Source organism: Pseudophryne corroboree, chromosome 8 (genome assembly GCF_028390025.1).
Source record: "Pseudophryne corroboree isolate aPseCor3 chromosome 8, aPseCor3.hap2, whole genome shotgun sequence".
In the NCBI taxonomy this organism is placed as follows: domain Eukaryota; kingdom Metazoa; phylum Chordata; class Amphibia; order Anura; family Myobatrachidae; genus Pseudophryne; species Pseudophryne corroboree.
This window is the reverse complement of record NC_086451.1, coordinates 286,345,770-286,361,334: the sequence shown is the minus strand read 5'-3', so window position 1 is coordinate 286,361,334 and position 15,565 is coordinate 286,345,770. Positions and strand designations below refer to the sequence as shown.

At 43.0% G+C, this 15,565-nt stretch overlaps 1 protein-coding gene across 9 annotated transcripts in view; it reads right to left on the bottom strand.

The window, feature by feature from the left end:
* Positions 1-2,499: 2,499 nt before the first annotated feature.
* The window catches only part of LOC134948960 (phosphatidylinositol-binding clathrin assembly protein-like), a 340,585-nt gene continuing 327,519 nt past the window's right edge, over positions 2,500-15,565 (bottom strand). For 8 of the 9 annotated variants that reach the window (XM_063937265.1, XM_063937266.1, XM_063937264.1 and 5 more), the window contains one exon: positions 2,500-3,901. In XM_063937265.1, coding sequence (XP_063793335.1) covers positions 3,887-3,901 — 15 coding nt within the window. In that variant the 3' untranslated portion in view covers positions 2,500-3,886. The remainder of the gene's footprint in view (positions 3,902-15,565) is intronic. The other variant, XR_010183069.1, reaches the window with a different exon arrangement.

The window sequence follows — 15,565 nt, the reverse complement described above, 5'->3', positions numbered from 1 at the left end:
CAGCACTCTGAAAAAAGAAAAGGGAGGATGAATACATAAATAATTTGGAAGTGGTCTATAATAACTGAAACGGCAAGCTCATGAGTCCAGAAAATGTACCGCAGTAAAGTGTGTGTGTGGGGGTATATTTTATCAACAATACCCTAGCCCTCCCTTCCCCTCCCGTAGACTAAACCCCAACACCACGCTGCTGGTCTGTGCAGAGTGTCGTCATGTTCAATGTTGACATTCTGCACATGCCGACATTGTGTATATTGACATTGTAAATGTTGATATTATGACTACATCTCATAGAATTAAAAGTGGATTGTTTTACTAGAAGCAATAAATGTAATAGTGTGGTGGAGGTGTGATGTGTGTCATACAAGAGACACTGATCCTGAGACGGAGGACTGGTCCCAACAAAACTGGATTCTTTCAGACAGGCACTCAGAAGAAAGTAAAGCAGTAAGTAGCCTGTCTGTCCATTGGAGAGGGCAGAAGAGGGGATGTAGTCAAAAGGTTGACAATGACAATGTCGACATTCATAATGTTGACACCACAATGTTGATAGATATCGACAGGGATGTCGACATTGTTAAAATGTCAACATGTGACTTTAGATAATAGAGGGTGTTTTAGGGTTAGGAGACTAAAATACACCCAAACACTGGAGGATCACAGCTCTGACCTGGAAGTCACATGACCGTTGGGACCCAGAGCCATCAGGAGAAAGTAAGTCACCGTTGGCCCACTTGGCACAATATGTCGACATTTTAACATGATGACATTTCATCAATTTCTACATGATGAATGATGACATGGTCAAGGTTGACATTAAGATCATGTAGACATGCTGACACGTCAACATTACGACTGTAGACATATCATACCACACTTCCAGAGAGGGTAGTGAGCCAAATGAGGGCCTAGGTTGTTATTATTTTGCTTTAAAGTTACTGACAACGGAAACATATTTATACAGAGACTTGGCTGTCAGCACTGCACCACTGGAGGGTCTACCACGTGTTCTAAATTGGTTAGACATTATACCCATTTGAATTGCCTTCACTCCTGAGTCTCTGAGTGTCAGGTTCAAGCTGCTGACCGACGAGGTTCCTTATGCTTGCGAACCAGTTAGATTCTATACACATATGAATCTTCCCCATATTCGAATATCTGAATGTCAGACTCAAGCTGATGATATATGAGGTATGGTCCTCGCTGTATCAATCAAGTCCCATTGAAATATTGAAACGTTGTTCATACATCTTTGAATGACCTTTTATGTGCTGACAATATGTTCTGAAATGAAGAGATTTTACCCCTGATGAAGTCTTGGAACAAGACGAAACGCGTTGGGTTATTTATCTATCTATTATCTGATGTTACCTCCGAATCTACAATAAGGAGAAGGAGGAAATCGTAGTGATATATCTACGCTTTTTCCTCATCACTACAAACTGATTGTTCAAATTGTGCGACAAATGTAAATGTATCAACTCTGTATACTTATGAACATTTGTGTCGGGTTTATATGTTGTTTTAATAAATTTTTATGTTAGTATTTGTTATCTGACGTAATTTATCCGGAGAGTACTGTAAGGGTCCGTTTTTAGGTAGGGCGTTGATATAACTCCCTTGGCGCCATCTCCTCTATTTCGTTTCATATTTTCACACATTTAGTTCCGCCTAACAGGGAACTTAGAGGATACAGGCAGCCATATAATTAATTAATTTTAGTGTTTTATTTGAAATAGCGCAGTGGGAGAGTAATTCTTGTCATAGGAAACATATTTATGTTTAACTTCTAGTCACTACCTAAAGACTTCTACCTCTCAATCCATTAATACCATACTAAGGGGTCTATTTACTAAGCCTTGGAGGGAGATAAAGTGTACAGAGAAAGTGCCAGCCAATCAGTTCCTTATTGTCATTTTTCAAATACAGCCTGTAAAATAACAGTTAGGAGCTGATTGGCTGGTACTTTATCTCCATCCAAGGCTTAGTAAATAGACCCATATATTTAAGAAAAGTAAAAAAATACAGCAAGAAACAAATGTAAATATAAAAACATATATATTTTTTACACTATAATTATTGCCTATAAATGCAGCCACAAGATGGAAGACACATCCTGCACATCTTTTACAAGTATGCATGCTTTGGCTGTTTGAAGTGCTAGCAGATATGCTGGAGAGTCTATATGTAAAACAGTCAGAGAAAAGTACAGGAAAATGGTGACTAAAGCACAAGCGTAAATAGCCGAAGTTGTGGTAATTCCTTAAAAAAAAAGAAAAAAAAAAGGGAATTTTAATAACTGTATACTTTAAAATGTATTTCTGTAGTTACAGCACCTCACCTGTGAGACAATAGGACACCAACCAACCAGCAAAGGCTGAGATTGTAAAGTCAGTATAAAATATTCATTTATTGCTTTCACTTACATGGATTTTTTTTTCATAGTACTAATCAGCTACTCTTTACAAACTGAGTGACTTAAAGAACAGAAACAGCTGCCAAAGTTCACATACCATTTTTATTATAACATAATGAAATGTACTTTCGAGATTACTTGAATTAAAATTGGATATCTTTTTCGGTCACCACGCTGAGAGAATTTTGTTGACATCTGGCACAATTCACCTTGGCTTTGATATTCTTTATTTCAATTGCCCCAAGTGGCTATAATGGCAATGAAGTCCGAGGCTATTCTGAACATGTTTTTATGTTTCACTGTGATTAAATAAATATAAAATTATACATTTAATCTATTTAAGTAATTTGGCATTAACTAATATTTCAAAGAATCTGCACATTTTCATAATCCTTTTTGAAAGGACATTACTTCAAGAAATATATTTTAAAGATAAGGATGCGTCGGCATTGAAGAAATAATTTTAGGATATACATATATTTACATAATAAAAATTGTACTTACTGTATTTAAAGTAAAGTGGCACAAATAGCAGGAGCTATGCAACTCCTGCTTACTGATACAAAGTACAAACTTTCCTTATGTGGTGGCAAAAGCAGCAGAAAAAAAAAGTTCTGTCCTATTATTTGTAATGCCTCCAACATATGAAACTCATGGTTGTATTTTAAAGGGTAAAAATATACAAAGAAACAGAAAATAAAAAGAAGAAAACTGATGAAAAGTGGTACCTGACAGAAAGGTAGTGGACTTGGACAGAAATACTACTGATGTTACAGAATAAAAAACATTTCACTTTACAAAATGACCTTGAACCCATAACTGAAGCCAAACTTTTGAAGTGACAATAAAGGCATCTTATTGCATCGCCACTGGTTAATCTACCAGCTCGTGTATCTCCAAAGTTCATTTTCATATATCATAGCAGTATAAAATGTTGTCTTTCCCGTCTTGGACTTCTTATGAAGATCGAACCTGGTCCAGAAGTCACACAATATTGTATGTGTTATATTTTTCTAGCAGAAGTGATACCTGACAATCTTACTGCTCAATCTTAGTTGAGCAGTATGTTGAGAACAGCTACATTGGGAGTCAGGAAATCATGAACAATAACTTGAATTACTTAAGAATAGAGAAAGGGATAAAAAAAGAATTAGAACCAAAAATATTATAAAACCCCTTTCATGAGTGTTGGATAAAGGCACCTCAATGCTCATGTTTAAAAAAAAAAAATATATCCAATTTATGCCAGCCACCAGTGTAGTAGAAAGAAAATAAAATGTTTTCTTAGAGCAGGTCACACTACAGTCCATGGCAGAGGGATGATTATAAACAATCTCTACAGCACTGCAGTTCACAGAAAATTTACTTTTTATTAATATGGGTGCCCTGATATGCCATGTTGGCATAAGACTGGAAATTAATTGTTCACCAGTTTTTGGTTGTCAATGCATCCTTGCTCCTTTGGCTACTTTACATGAACTGCATCTGTAAATAAAAGTGAAAACACATTAGCCATGGAACACAGAAAAAGGTAGCGGTTTACTGCACATGAAGTTAAAGATCGGCAAAACAACAAGATTTCAGCAAAAAAAAAAAAAAAGAAGAAGAAGAGATAATCTATCTACATACAAGTAGAGTTTAGTGGTCCTATAATCTACATGCTATGGCCTGGATGTAAAACACCTGGGGATAACGGCCTTTTTGGTACTAATTGTTAAATGCTTTTCTCTGAATCCATCTGGGAACACTGCTCACCGTGAGTTGCTGGAAGGGACTAAAAGATACTGGCACTTAATACATATTAGCACTTCAAGACAGAAGCTCCTCCCTTCTGCAACCCCTGATCTTTAGTGCAACTTTGAAAGAAGAACAAAACCAAGGAATGACAACTGAATGTAAATTGTAAAAAACGGTCAGAATAAACAAACCAAAAAAAGAACGAGCTTATCTAATAAGCACTTATCTAACTATTCATACTCAAAAGGTAGATAGAGACTTAGTGCTGTATAACCCGTACTCAGTAGACTGGGATACAGGGAGACTCGCCTCGCTTCCAGGACCGATCAATACGTTAGCGAACGCTGAGTGGATCCAGACGCTACTAGTGTACACTGCCGCTCCATGAACCTATAGTGAACACAGACACTCAGTGAACATTGACGCACCAGTCACACAGCCACCTATGCAGCGAATGGGTCCCCTACGTACACAGCGTCTGAGACGGAAGTGGGAAACAGTTCATGGCGGGAGACTCAGAGGAAACTGGTCATGAACTGGGGAGAGGGGTGACCAGAAGAGCGTCTGACTCCCCGCTGCTGACATCAACCATAGGGATCGCTGTCTCCTACTAATCATCCTGGAGCATCTGATCCCTAAGGCCTAGCGCTGGTGCACCCGAGGTGGCAGCCGCGTCAGCGACTGTTTGGTGGTCTCCTTCCCAAAACAGTGCAGCTGTGTCCGTATTCAGCTGTGTCCGTATTCCTTTTCTAAGCAGAATCGATGCCTTACCTTCTCCTCGTGCTCCGGCCACAGCCTGGTAACGTCTGCTGGACCTGCTACTATATCCGACACAGACGCCCGCCGAAATAGCACTGTACTCGTGGGTAAGCGTTGTCACGACTCTTTCTAAGGTATGTATAAGACGCTGTTTAGAAAGATCTCTCAAAAAAATAGTAAGACTATAAAAATAAAATAAGAAAGCTTGGGGCTGCTAAGAACCAGCAGCCCTCGGACCATGGTCCGGCTCCTGCTGCACCAAACAAAAAACTGATTTGCCTGAGCAAGGAGGCGGGGATATAGGGACGGGCCCGTTGCATGCTGGAAGGCCGAAAAGCTTTGACCGATTGGTGCAAATCCGCTGTTGCTTCATCATATCCCATTGTTATCCTGTGGCTAACCTGTGTACCCTGCCAGAGTAAATGCCATTACTCATCCAATCTGGGGGACACTGCTCAAAATGGCAATAGCGCATGCAAGGGAAGGGGGGGGGGTTCCGAGTACACAGAAACTCGCCCAATGTATCAGATGTTTTTTTGAGACAGATTGCTTTTCAGTATCTCTGTCTCCACACAGAGCACAGCCACTGCAGCCATCTGCGAACACAGCTACCACATAAAGCGTGCAGCACCTTATACAGAGAGCTGAGCACTGTTTCTGGCTTTTGGGAAAACAGTGAGCGTCTCGTATCCGACAGCCAATCACTATCTGGGCAATCGGGCACGTCTTGATAGGCTGTACCGTTGCTCCCTTGAAGTTCCTTCCCGGGATTCAGCCAGTGGCAGATTGCTGACTGGGAGCTGCAGCTCCTCACCACCACTTGTATCCTGGAGCCTTCACCAGCTCCTGTGATGGTGAGCGATGGGGGAGCTGTGAGGGACATGAAGTATCTTTCTGACTGGTAACTTGTGCACTTTTATTCCTTGAGAGATTGTATATTAGCGACTCCACTCTACAGTATAAGGAGAGTCCACCCGTCATTAGTATGAGCATATTTTAATTTAGGGCACATCGTGATGCCATTTCCCACTTTCGTTTGAATTCTCAACAGAACTCTAGTGAATCTGTGAATGGTCCATTTAAACAGTCCCACATACTCTACTCGGGTGTGGTATTGAAAGTCGACAGTAACTAGGTCGACAATGTCTAGGTCGACCACTATTGGTCGACAGTAACTAGGTCGACAGGGTGTCTAGGTCGACAGGGTCTTTAGGTCGACATGTTCTAGGTCGACAGGTCAAAAGGTCGACATGAGTTTTTAATGTTATTTTGGTGTCGTTTTCTTCGTAGAGTGACCGGGAACCCCAATTAGTGCACCGCGTCCCCTCGCATGGCTCGCTTCGCTCGCCATGCTTCGGGCATGGTGCCTTCGCTCCGCTACCGCTTCGCTCGGCACAGATTACCGTTCCAATCGTAGTCCACGTGGATCGTTAAGTATGAAAAGGTTCAAAAAAAGAAAAAAATTGTGAAAAACTCATGTCGACCTTTTGACCTAGAACATGTCGACCTAAAGACCCTGTCGACCTAGACACCCTGTCGACCTAGTTACTGTCGACCAATAGTGGTCGACCTAGACATTGTCGACCTAGTTACTGTCGACTTTCAGTCCGGATCCCACTCTACTCATACCTAAATTCATTTATACCACTTATGAAGTCATTGAAACGTAACACGTAGGGTTCACCAATCTATATTCATTGTGTCTATGTATATGGGACTTCCACCCTGAGTTCACACCTTTGTTAAGGTGAGGGTGTGATGTATGCATGTATATGAATCCTTTGGTGTTATGATAAATTTTGTATACAATTTTATCATTCTATTATAATTACTTTGTGAATAAATACTATTTACCATATCAATGTTCGACCGTTAATGGTTATTTTTTCCTCGGGTGATATTTCTTGGCGAGAGGGTTCATTCTAGGGTACCTTATATTTACCCTTTCAAGGAAGATGCTCGTTACACAGAATTAACGATTGCCCCATTTGGGTGAATTCATCTTGAACAGCCCCATGTACTGAATAATCTACAGTATTGTATATTATTAGCGCACTAGGATATTTTTTGTGTGAAACCTTAGGGTTCCCACTTACAGGGGTTCTATACATAGTGCTGCTCTTTGTAGAGCACAAATTAAGAGTATTTTCGGTTATATACACACACACACACAAACACATAGAGATAGATATATCTATCTATCTATCTATCTATCTATCATCTCCCGATGTCGGTATCCCGGCCGCAAAATGCTGGCGCGGGATGGAACGAAGCACCTTGCGGGCTCGGAGGCGAGCATGGCTTCTATTCCAGCTCTATGTGTGTCGTGGACACCCACGAGTGTGAATAGTCCCTTGTAGTCGGCATGCCAACTGTCGCCATCGTGAGGGATCGGGAAGCAGGGGGAGTTGTGTGACCGCTGCTCACATAACTACATCCCTAATAATAATAATAAAAACAAAAAAAAAAAAGAAGATTTGACATCTGGCAAGGTGCATAACCCAAGCAGTGAGTGCATAAACCTCTGACATCCAGCCTGCGTGAGTTTTCTCTCTCGCTGGCTGGATGATACACAATCCTTTGCATGTGCTCTACCTCTGACACACCACCCATCCAAACACCCAGTCACCAGAGCCACCCACAAGCCAACTGGCTCCGTGATTTCATTTGCACAGTGCAGTCATCCAGGCAGCATGTCCTTCTCAATGGAAGGATCACTGGTTCAATGGATAAAAAGCCAAGAGTAGAGGACTGCGCTCGTAAGCTATTCCTAATCAACTGAAGCAGCTAGGGAGTATAGATGAGGATATCCACTATCCCCACAGAAAAGCTGATAAAAAGAAAAAGAATGTCTCCCAGCGCTATCATTATTAGGTATATAATGGTTATTTAATGGTGATATTGGTACAAGAAATGAAAATATTCATAAAATCAATGTTAGTTAAAAATATATAATATTTTATTAACACAAGAAAAAACACTTTTCCAAGAATATCTTGTTCCCTAAAAGTGATCCTAATACCGGTATACACAAAACAATCACATACAACATTAAACATATAAACATATAGGCATACCGGTGATACGCTAAATAGCGATTTATTCACTAGGTAGGAGTTCCTCAGGTAAATGCAGGCATGTATACGTGATAGTTGTATCACAGTCCCTTATTATGTATGGAAATTTTCCAAAGAGTCTTAATTAGTACCAGCTGCTTGCTGTGGATTCTTTTCCAGAATAGAAGTTAGCACATATGGCCAAAGATCCTCAACTCCTTAATAGGGAATGTCCAAAGTTTTTTACAAACACTTACTTCAAGGTGGTAACTGGAACAGGTGTCTGCCGGCAGACAATTCAGATAGCTCCGCAATCTACTAGTTTCGCCTGGCACCGCAGGCTTCCTCAGGATGGCCGAGCTATACCAAAAAACCCCGTTCTTATAGTCCATCCAGCGTGTCTGTTGTCATGGGAACTAATTCCCTTCTCTTGCGCATGTGTCCATTGCCGGGGCTCCGTCCGCGTCTTCTGCCCATTTGTTTTTAGTTGCTATGGAAACCGGACGTGCTGACGTGTAACGCTCCGTCTTCTTCAACTCCATGGTGCGCGTCTGTTTTCAAGGCAACTACGTCTCCGTCTTTCTCTTTTGTTTACTTGTCGTCATGGAGACCGGACGAATTGATGTATATTGTTTAATTCTCCCCGTGTCCACTGCTCATACAGCGGCTCCACTACCATCGAAGTAGACACTGCACTGGGTTCTTGATCCTCTCTTCTGTAGAGATATCTGTATATGTATATTGCATAGTAGGATTATTTGATATATATATATATATATATATATATATATATAGAGGACATTCCGTCTAAATCTTCCTTGATTCTTTTTATTCATATTTCATTAAGGGAACACTTTCACATATTAAACTCCAAATGTATGGTATATTGTTATACATAATTCAACATAAATTTAAACACAAAACCAAGACATACATACACAGACAGTGATTTTAAACCCCTAGAGTTTAAAAATAATAATAATAATAATAATAATAATAATAATCTATTTACAATTAATATCACCCTATATCCCATAAAATTCGTCCCTTTGATCCTGGTTCATTCTTTTAGGAAGGGTATAAGGTCCCATTCTATATTCAGACCCTTGGGTATTAAGGTTTCCAATTCAAAAATGGTTCTTGCTTCTTCTCTTAATAGTGCATTATCCCAATTCCCTCCTCTCCATGATTTTTCTATTAGTTTGATTCCAATCAACTCTAATCCTGTAGGGTCACTGTTGTGTATTTTCGTAAAATGTTCGGGGATACTATGTCTGTGTATGTATGTCTTGGTTTTGTGTTTAAATTTATGTTGAATTAGTGTATAACAATATACCATACATTTGGAGTTTAATATGTGAAAGTGCTCCCTTAATGAAATATGAATAAAAAGAATCAAGGAAGATTTAGACGGAATGTCCTCTATATATATATCAAATAATCCTACTATGCAATATACATATACAGATATCTCTACAGAAGAGAGGATCAAGAACCCAGTGCAGTGTCTACTTCGATGGTAGTGGAGCCGCTGTATGAGCAGTGGACACGGGGAGAATTAAACAATATACATCAATTCGTCCGGTCTCCATGACGACAAGTAAACAAAAGAGAAAGACGGAGATGTAGTTGCCTTGAAAACAGACGCGCACCATGGAGTTGAAGAAGACGGAGCGTTACACGTCAGCACGTCCGGTTTCCATAGCAACTAAAAACAAATGGACGGAAGACGCGGACGGAGCCCCGGCAATGGACACATGCGCAAGAGAAGGGAATTAGTTCCCATGACAACAGACACGCTGGATGGACTATAAGAACGGGGTTTTTTGGTATAGCTCGGCCATCCTGAGGAAGCCTGCGGTGCCAGGCGAAACTAGTAGATTGCGGAGCTATCTGAATTGTCTGCCGGCAGACACCTGTTCCAGTTACCACCTTGAAGTAAGTGTTTGTAAAAAACTTTGGACATTCCCTATTAAGGAGTTGAGGATCTTTGGCCATATGTGCTAACTTCTATTCTGGAAATGAATCCACAGCAAGCAGCTGGTACTAATTAAGACTCTTTGGACAATTTCCATACATAATAAGGGACTGTGATACAACTATCACGTATACATGCCTGCATTTACCTGAGGAACTCCTACCTAGTGAATAAATCGCTATTTAGCGTATCACCGGTATGCCTATATGTTTAATGTTGTATGTGATTGTTTTGTGTATACCGGTATTAGGATCACTTTTAGGGAACAAGATATTCTTGGAAAAGTGTTTTTTCTTGTGTTAATAAAATATTATATATTTTTAACTAACATTGATTTTATGAATATTTTCATTTCTTGTACCAATATCACCATTAAATAACCATTATATACCTAACAACAATAGCGCTGGGAGACATTCTTTTTCTTTTTAACTGGTTCAATGGAACCTTCCGCATCGGAATGCTGTGGGGAAAGAAAGGATTTAATCAGGCAGCTAATGTAGCTAGCATTCGATGTACCTGTGGCTTGGCTCCAGCACATGGGTATTCATCCTGTGGCCCTCCAGCTGGTGTAAAACTACACATCCCAGCATGCCCTGTCACAGTATTGCTATTAAGGTATGCTAAAACTGAGGCAAGGCATGCTGGGATGTGTAGATCCACAGCAGCTGGAGGGCCACAGGTTGAATACCTATGCTCTAGCATGCCTGTTCTATGATGCGTGTTCTGTGATGTCACAATCAGCTTGGAATGGGGTGTCTAGCATGCATTATCAGGAGATGCAGCATATTGGAAGTCTTCCCTACCTTCCCAGCAAATGCATACCACCTGACACCGGTCTGGACACAAAACAACGCCCACAATCGAAGGCCGAAAACGCCCAACTACAGGATTAAAGTAAGTAGTGAATTTAGGAATGAATTTAAAAGTAGGAAATTAAGTTAGTTCGCAAGTACATTCGAATTCAGGCCTAAAAGTCTAGGTAGGCCTCACGTCCTGGCAGCCCCCCAGTATTTAAAAATGCCTTGATTAGAGGTAGGGAATTAAAATAAGATTTTACTTACCGGTAAATCTATTTCTCGTAGTCCGTAGTGGATGCTGGGGACTCCGTAAGGACCATGGGGAATAGACGGGCTCCGCAGGAGACAGGGCACTTTAAGAAAGAATTAGGAATACTGGTGTGCACTGGCTCCTCCCTCTATGTCCCTCCTCCAGACCTCAGTTAAGGAAACTGTGCCCGGAAGAGCTGACAGTACAAGGAAAGGATTTTGGAATCCAGGGTAAGACTCATACCAGCCACACCGTATAACTTACCCAGTTAACAGTATGAACAACAACAGAGCACCAGATAAACCTGATGCAACCATAACATAACCCTTATTTAAGTAATAACTATATAAAAGTATTGCAGAAGAAGTCCGCACTTGGGACGGGCGCCCAGCATCCACTACGGACTACGAGAAATAGATTTACCGGTAAGTAAAATCTTATTTTCTCTAACGTCCTAGTGGATGCTGGGGACTCCGTAAGGACCATGGGGATTATACCAAAGCTCCCAAACAGGCGGGAGAGTGCGGATGACTCTGCAGCACCGAATGAGCAAACACAAGGTCCTCCTCAGCCAGGGTATAAAACTTGTAGAACTTTGCAAAAGTGTTTGAACCCGACCAAGTAGCTGCTCGGCAAAGCTGTAATGCAGAGACCCCTCGGGCAACCGCCCAAGAAGAGCCCACCTTCCTTGTGGAATGGGCTTTTACTGATTTTGGAGGCGGCAATCCAGCCGCAGAATGAGCCTGCTGAATCGTGTTACAGATCCAGCGAGCAATAGTTTGCTTTGAAGCAGGAGCACCCAGCTTGTTGGATGCATACAGGATAAACAGCGACTTAGTTTTCCTGACTCCAGCCGTTCTGGCAACATACACCTTCAAAGCCCTGACTACATCTAGTAACTTGGAATCCTCCAAGTCACGAGTAGCCGCAGGTACCACAATAGGTTGGTTCAAATGAAAAGAGGACACCACTTTTGGCAGAAATTGCGGACGAGTCCGTAATTCTGCCCTGTCCATATGGAAAACCAGATAGGGGCTTTTATGTGACAAAGCCGCCAATTCTGACACACGCCTAGCCGAAGTTAAGGCCAATAGCATGATCACCTTCCACGTGAGATATTTTAACTCCACGGTTTTAAGTGGCTCAAACCAGTGTGATTTCAGGAAACTCAACACCACGTTAAGATCCCAAGGTGCCACCGGTGGCACAAAAGGGGGCTGAATATGCAGCACTCCCTTTACAAACGTCTGAACTTCAGGAAGAGAAGCCAGTTCCTTTTGAAAGAAAATGGATAGGGCTGAAATCTGGACCTTAATGGACCCCAATTTTAAGCCCATATTCACTCCCGACTGTAGGAAGTGAAGGAAACGGCCCAGCCGGAATTCCTCTGTAGGGGCATTCCTGGCCTCACACCAAGCAACATATTTTCGCCATATACGGTGATAATGTTTAGCCGTCACGTCCTTCCTAGCCTTTATTAGCGTAGGAATAACCTCATCCGGAATGCCTTTTTCTGCTAGGATCCGGCGTTCAACCGCCATGCCGTCAAACGCAGCCGCGGTAAGTTTTGGAACAGACAGGGCCCCTGTTGCAACAGATCCTGTCTTAGAGGCAGAGGCCATGGGTCCTCTGTGAGCATTTCTTGCAGTTCCGGATACCAAGTCCTTCTTGGCCAATCCGGAACAATGAGTATTGTTCTCACTCCTCTTTTTCTTACGATTCTCAGCACCTTGGGTATGAGAGGAAGAGGAGGAAACACATAAACCGACTGGAACACCCACGGTGTCACTAGTGCGTCCACAGCTATCGCCTGAGGGTCTCTTGACCTGGCGCAATACCTCTGTAGCTTTTTGTTGAGGCGGGATGCCATCATGTCCACCTGTGGCAGTTCCCATCAACTTGTAATCTGTGTGAATACTTCTTGATGAAGTCCCCACTCTACCGGGTGGAGGTCGTGCCTGCTGAGGAAGTCTGCTTCCCAGTTGTCCACTCCCGGAATGAACACTGCTGACAGTGCTTTTACGTGATTCTCCGCCCAGCGAAGAATTCTGGTGGCTTCCGCCATCGCCACTCTGCTCCTTGTGCCGCCTTGGCGGTTTACATGAGCCACTGCGGTGATGTTGTCTGACTGAATCAGCACCGGATGGTTGCGAAGCAGAGGCTCCGCTTGACTTAGGGTGTTGTATATGGCCCTTAGTTCCAGGATATTGATGTGCAGACAAGTCTCCTGACTTGACCACAGACCCTGGAAATTTCTTCCCTGTGTGACTGCCCCCCACCCTCGGAGGCTTGCATCCGTTGTCACCAGGACCCAGTCCTGAATGCCGAACCTGCGACCCTCGAGAAGGTGAGCACTCTGCAGCCACCACAGAAGAGACACCCTGGCCCTGGGGGATAGGGTGATCAGCCGATGCATCTGAAGATGCGATCCGGACCACTTGTCCAACAGATCCCACTGAAAAGTCCTCGCATGGAACCTGCCGAAGGGAATGGCCTCGTATGACGCCACCATCTTTCCCAGGACTCGCGTGCAGTGATGCACAGACACCTGTTTTGGTTTTAACAGGTCTCTGACCAGAGTCACGAGCTCCTGAGCCTTCTCCGTCGGGAGAAAAACCTTCTTCTGGTCTGTGTCCAGAATCATGCCCAGGAAGGGCAGACGCGTCGTAGGAATCAGCTGCGACTTTGGAATATTCAGAATCCAGCCGTGCTGTTGCAACACTTCCCGAGAGTGTGCTACGCTGATCAGCAACTGCTCTCTGGACCTCGCCTTTATGAGGAGATCGTCCAAGTATGGGATAATTGTGACTCCTTGCTTTCGCAGAAGCACCATCATTTCTGCCATCACCTTGGTAAATATTCTCGGTGCCGTGGACAGACCAAACGGCAACGTCTGGAATTGGTAATGATGGTCCTGTACCACAAATCTGAGGTACTCCTGATGAGGTGGATAAATGGGGACATGCAGGTAAGCATCCTTTATGTTCAGAGACACCATAAAATCCCCCTCTTCCAGGCTTGCAATGACCGCTCTGAGCGATTCCATCTTGAACTTGAACCTTTTCAGGTATATGTTCAGGGATTTTAAATTCAATATGGGTCTGACCGAACCGTCCGGTTTCGGTACCACAAACATTGTCGAATAGTAACCCCTTCCCTGTTGAAGGAGGGGAACCCTTACCACCACCTGCTGGAGATATAATTTGTGAATTGCCGCTAACACTATTTCCCTATCTATGGGGGAAGCTGGCAGGGCCGATTTAAGGTAACGGTGAGGGGGCATCACTTCGAATTCCAGCTTGTATCCCTGAGATACAATCTGTATAGCCCAGGGATCCACCCGTGAGCGAACCCACTGGTGGCTGAAATTTCGGAGACGCGCCCCCACCGATCCTGGCTCCACCTGTGGAGCCCCAGCGTCATGCGGTGGATTTAGTGGAAGCCGGGGAGGACTTCTGTTCCTGGGAACTAGCTGTATTGTGCAGCTTCTTTCCTCTACCCCTGCCTCTGGCAAGAAAGGACGCACCTCGGACTCTCTTGCCTCTTTGTGATCGAAAGGACTGCATTTGGTAATATGGTGCTTTCTTAGGTTGTGAGGGAATTTATGGCAAAAAATTTGACTTCCCAGCCGTAGCTGTGGAAACTAGGTCCGAGAGACCGTCCCCAAACAATTCCTCACCCTTGTAAGGTAAAACCTCCATGTGCCTTTTTGAGACGGCATCACCTGTCCATTGCCGAGTCCACAGGACCCTTCTGGCAGAAATCGACATTGCATTTATTCTAGAGCCCAGTAGGCTAATGTCTCTCTGGGCATCTCTCATATATAGGACAGCGTCTTTTATATGCCCCAGGGTCAGTATTATAGTATCCTTGTCCAAGGTATCAAGTTCCTCAGATAAAGTATCTGTCCATGCTGCTACAGCACTACACATCCAGGCCGACGCAATTGCCGGCCTTAGTAGGGTACCTGAATGTGTATAAATGGACTTCAGGATACCTTCCTGCTTTCTATCCGCAGGATCTTTTAGGGTGACCGTAAACTGTGACGGCAGGGCTACCTTCTTAGATAAGCGTGTCAAAGCTTTGTCTACCCTAGGGGAGGATTCCCAGCGTAACCTGTCCGTTGGCGGGAAAGGATACGCCATAAGCAACAGTTTGGAAATCTGCATTTTTCTATCTGGAGATTCCCAAGCTTTTTCACATAACTCATTTAACTCATGTGAAGGGGGAAAGGTCATGCCTTTTTTTCCTTAAACATATTAACCCTCTTGTCAGGGACTGGGTTTTCCTCTGAAATGTGCAATACATCCTTCATTGCTATAATCATGTAGCGGATGGCTTTAGCCATTTTAGGCTGCAACTTTGCATCATCGCCATCGACACTGGAGTCAGAATCCGTGTCGATATCTGTGTCAACAATTTGGGATAGTGGGCGCTTCTAAGACCCTGACGGCCTCTGCGCTGTAGGAGCAGGCATGGGTTGAGACCCTAATCACAATAAACGAGAAAAAGCGCTGGGAAACTGGATAGAAATGAACTAACAATTTTAATAAAATATTAAACATTCAT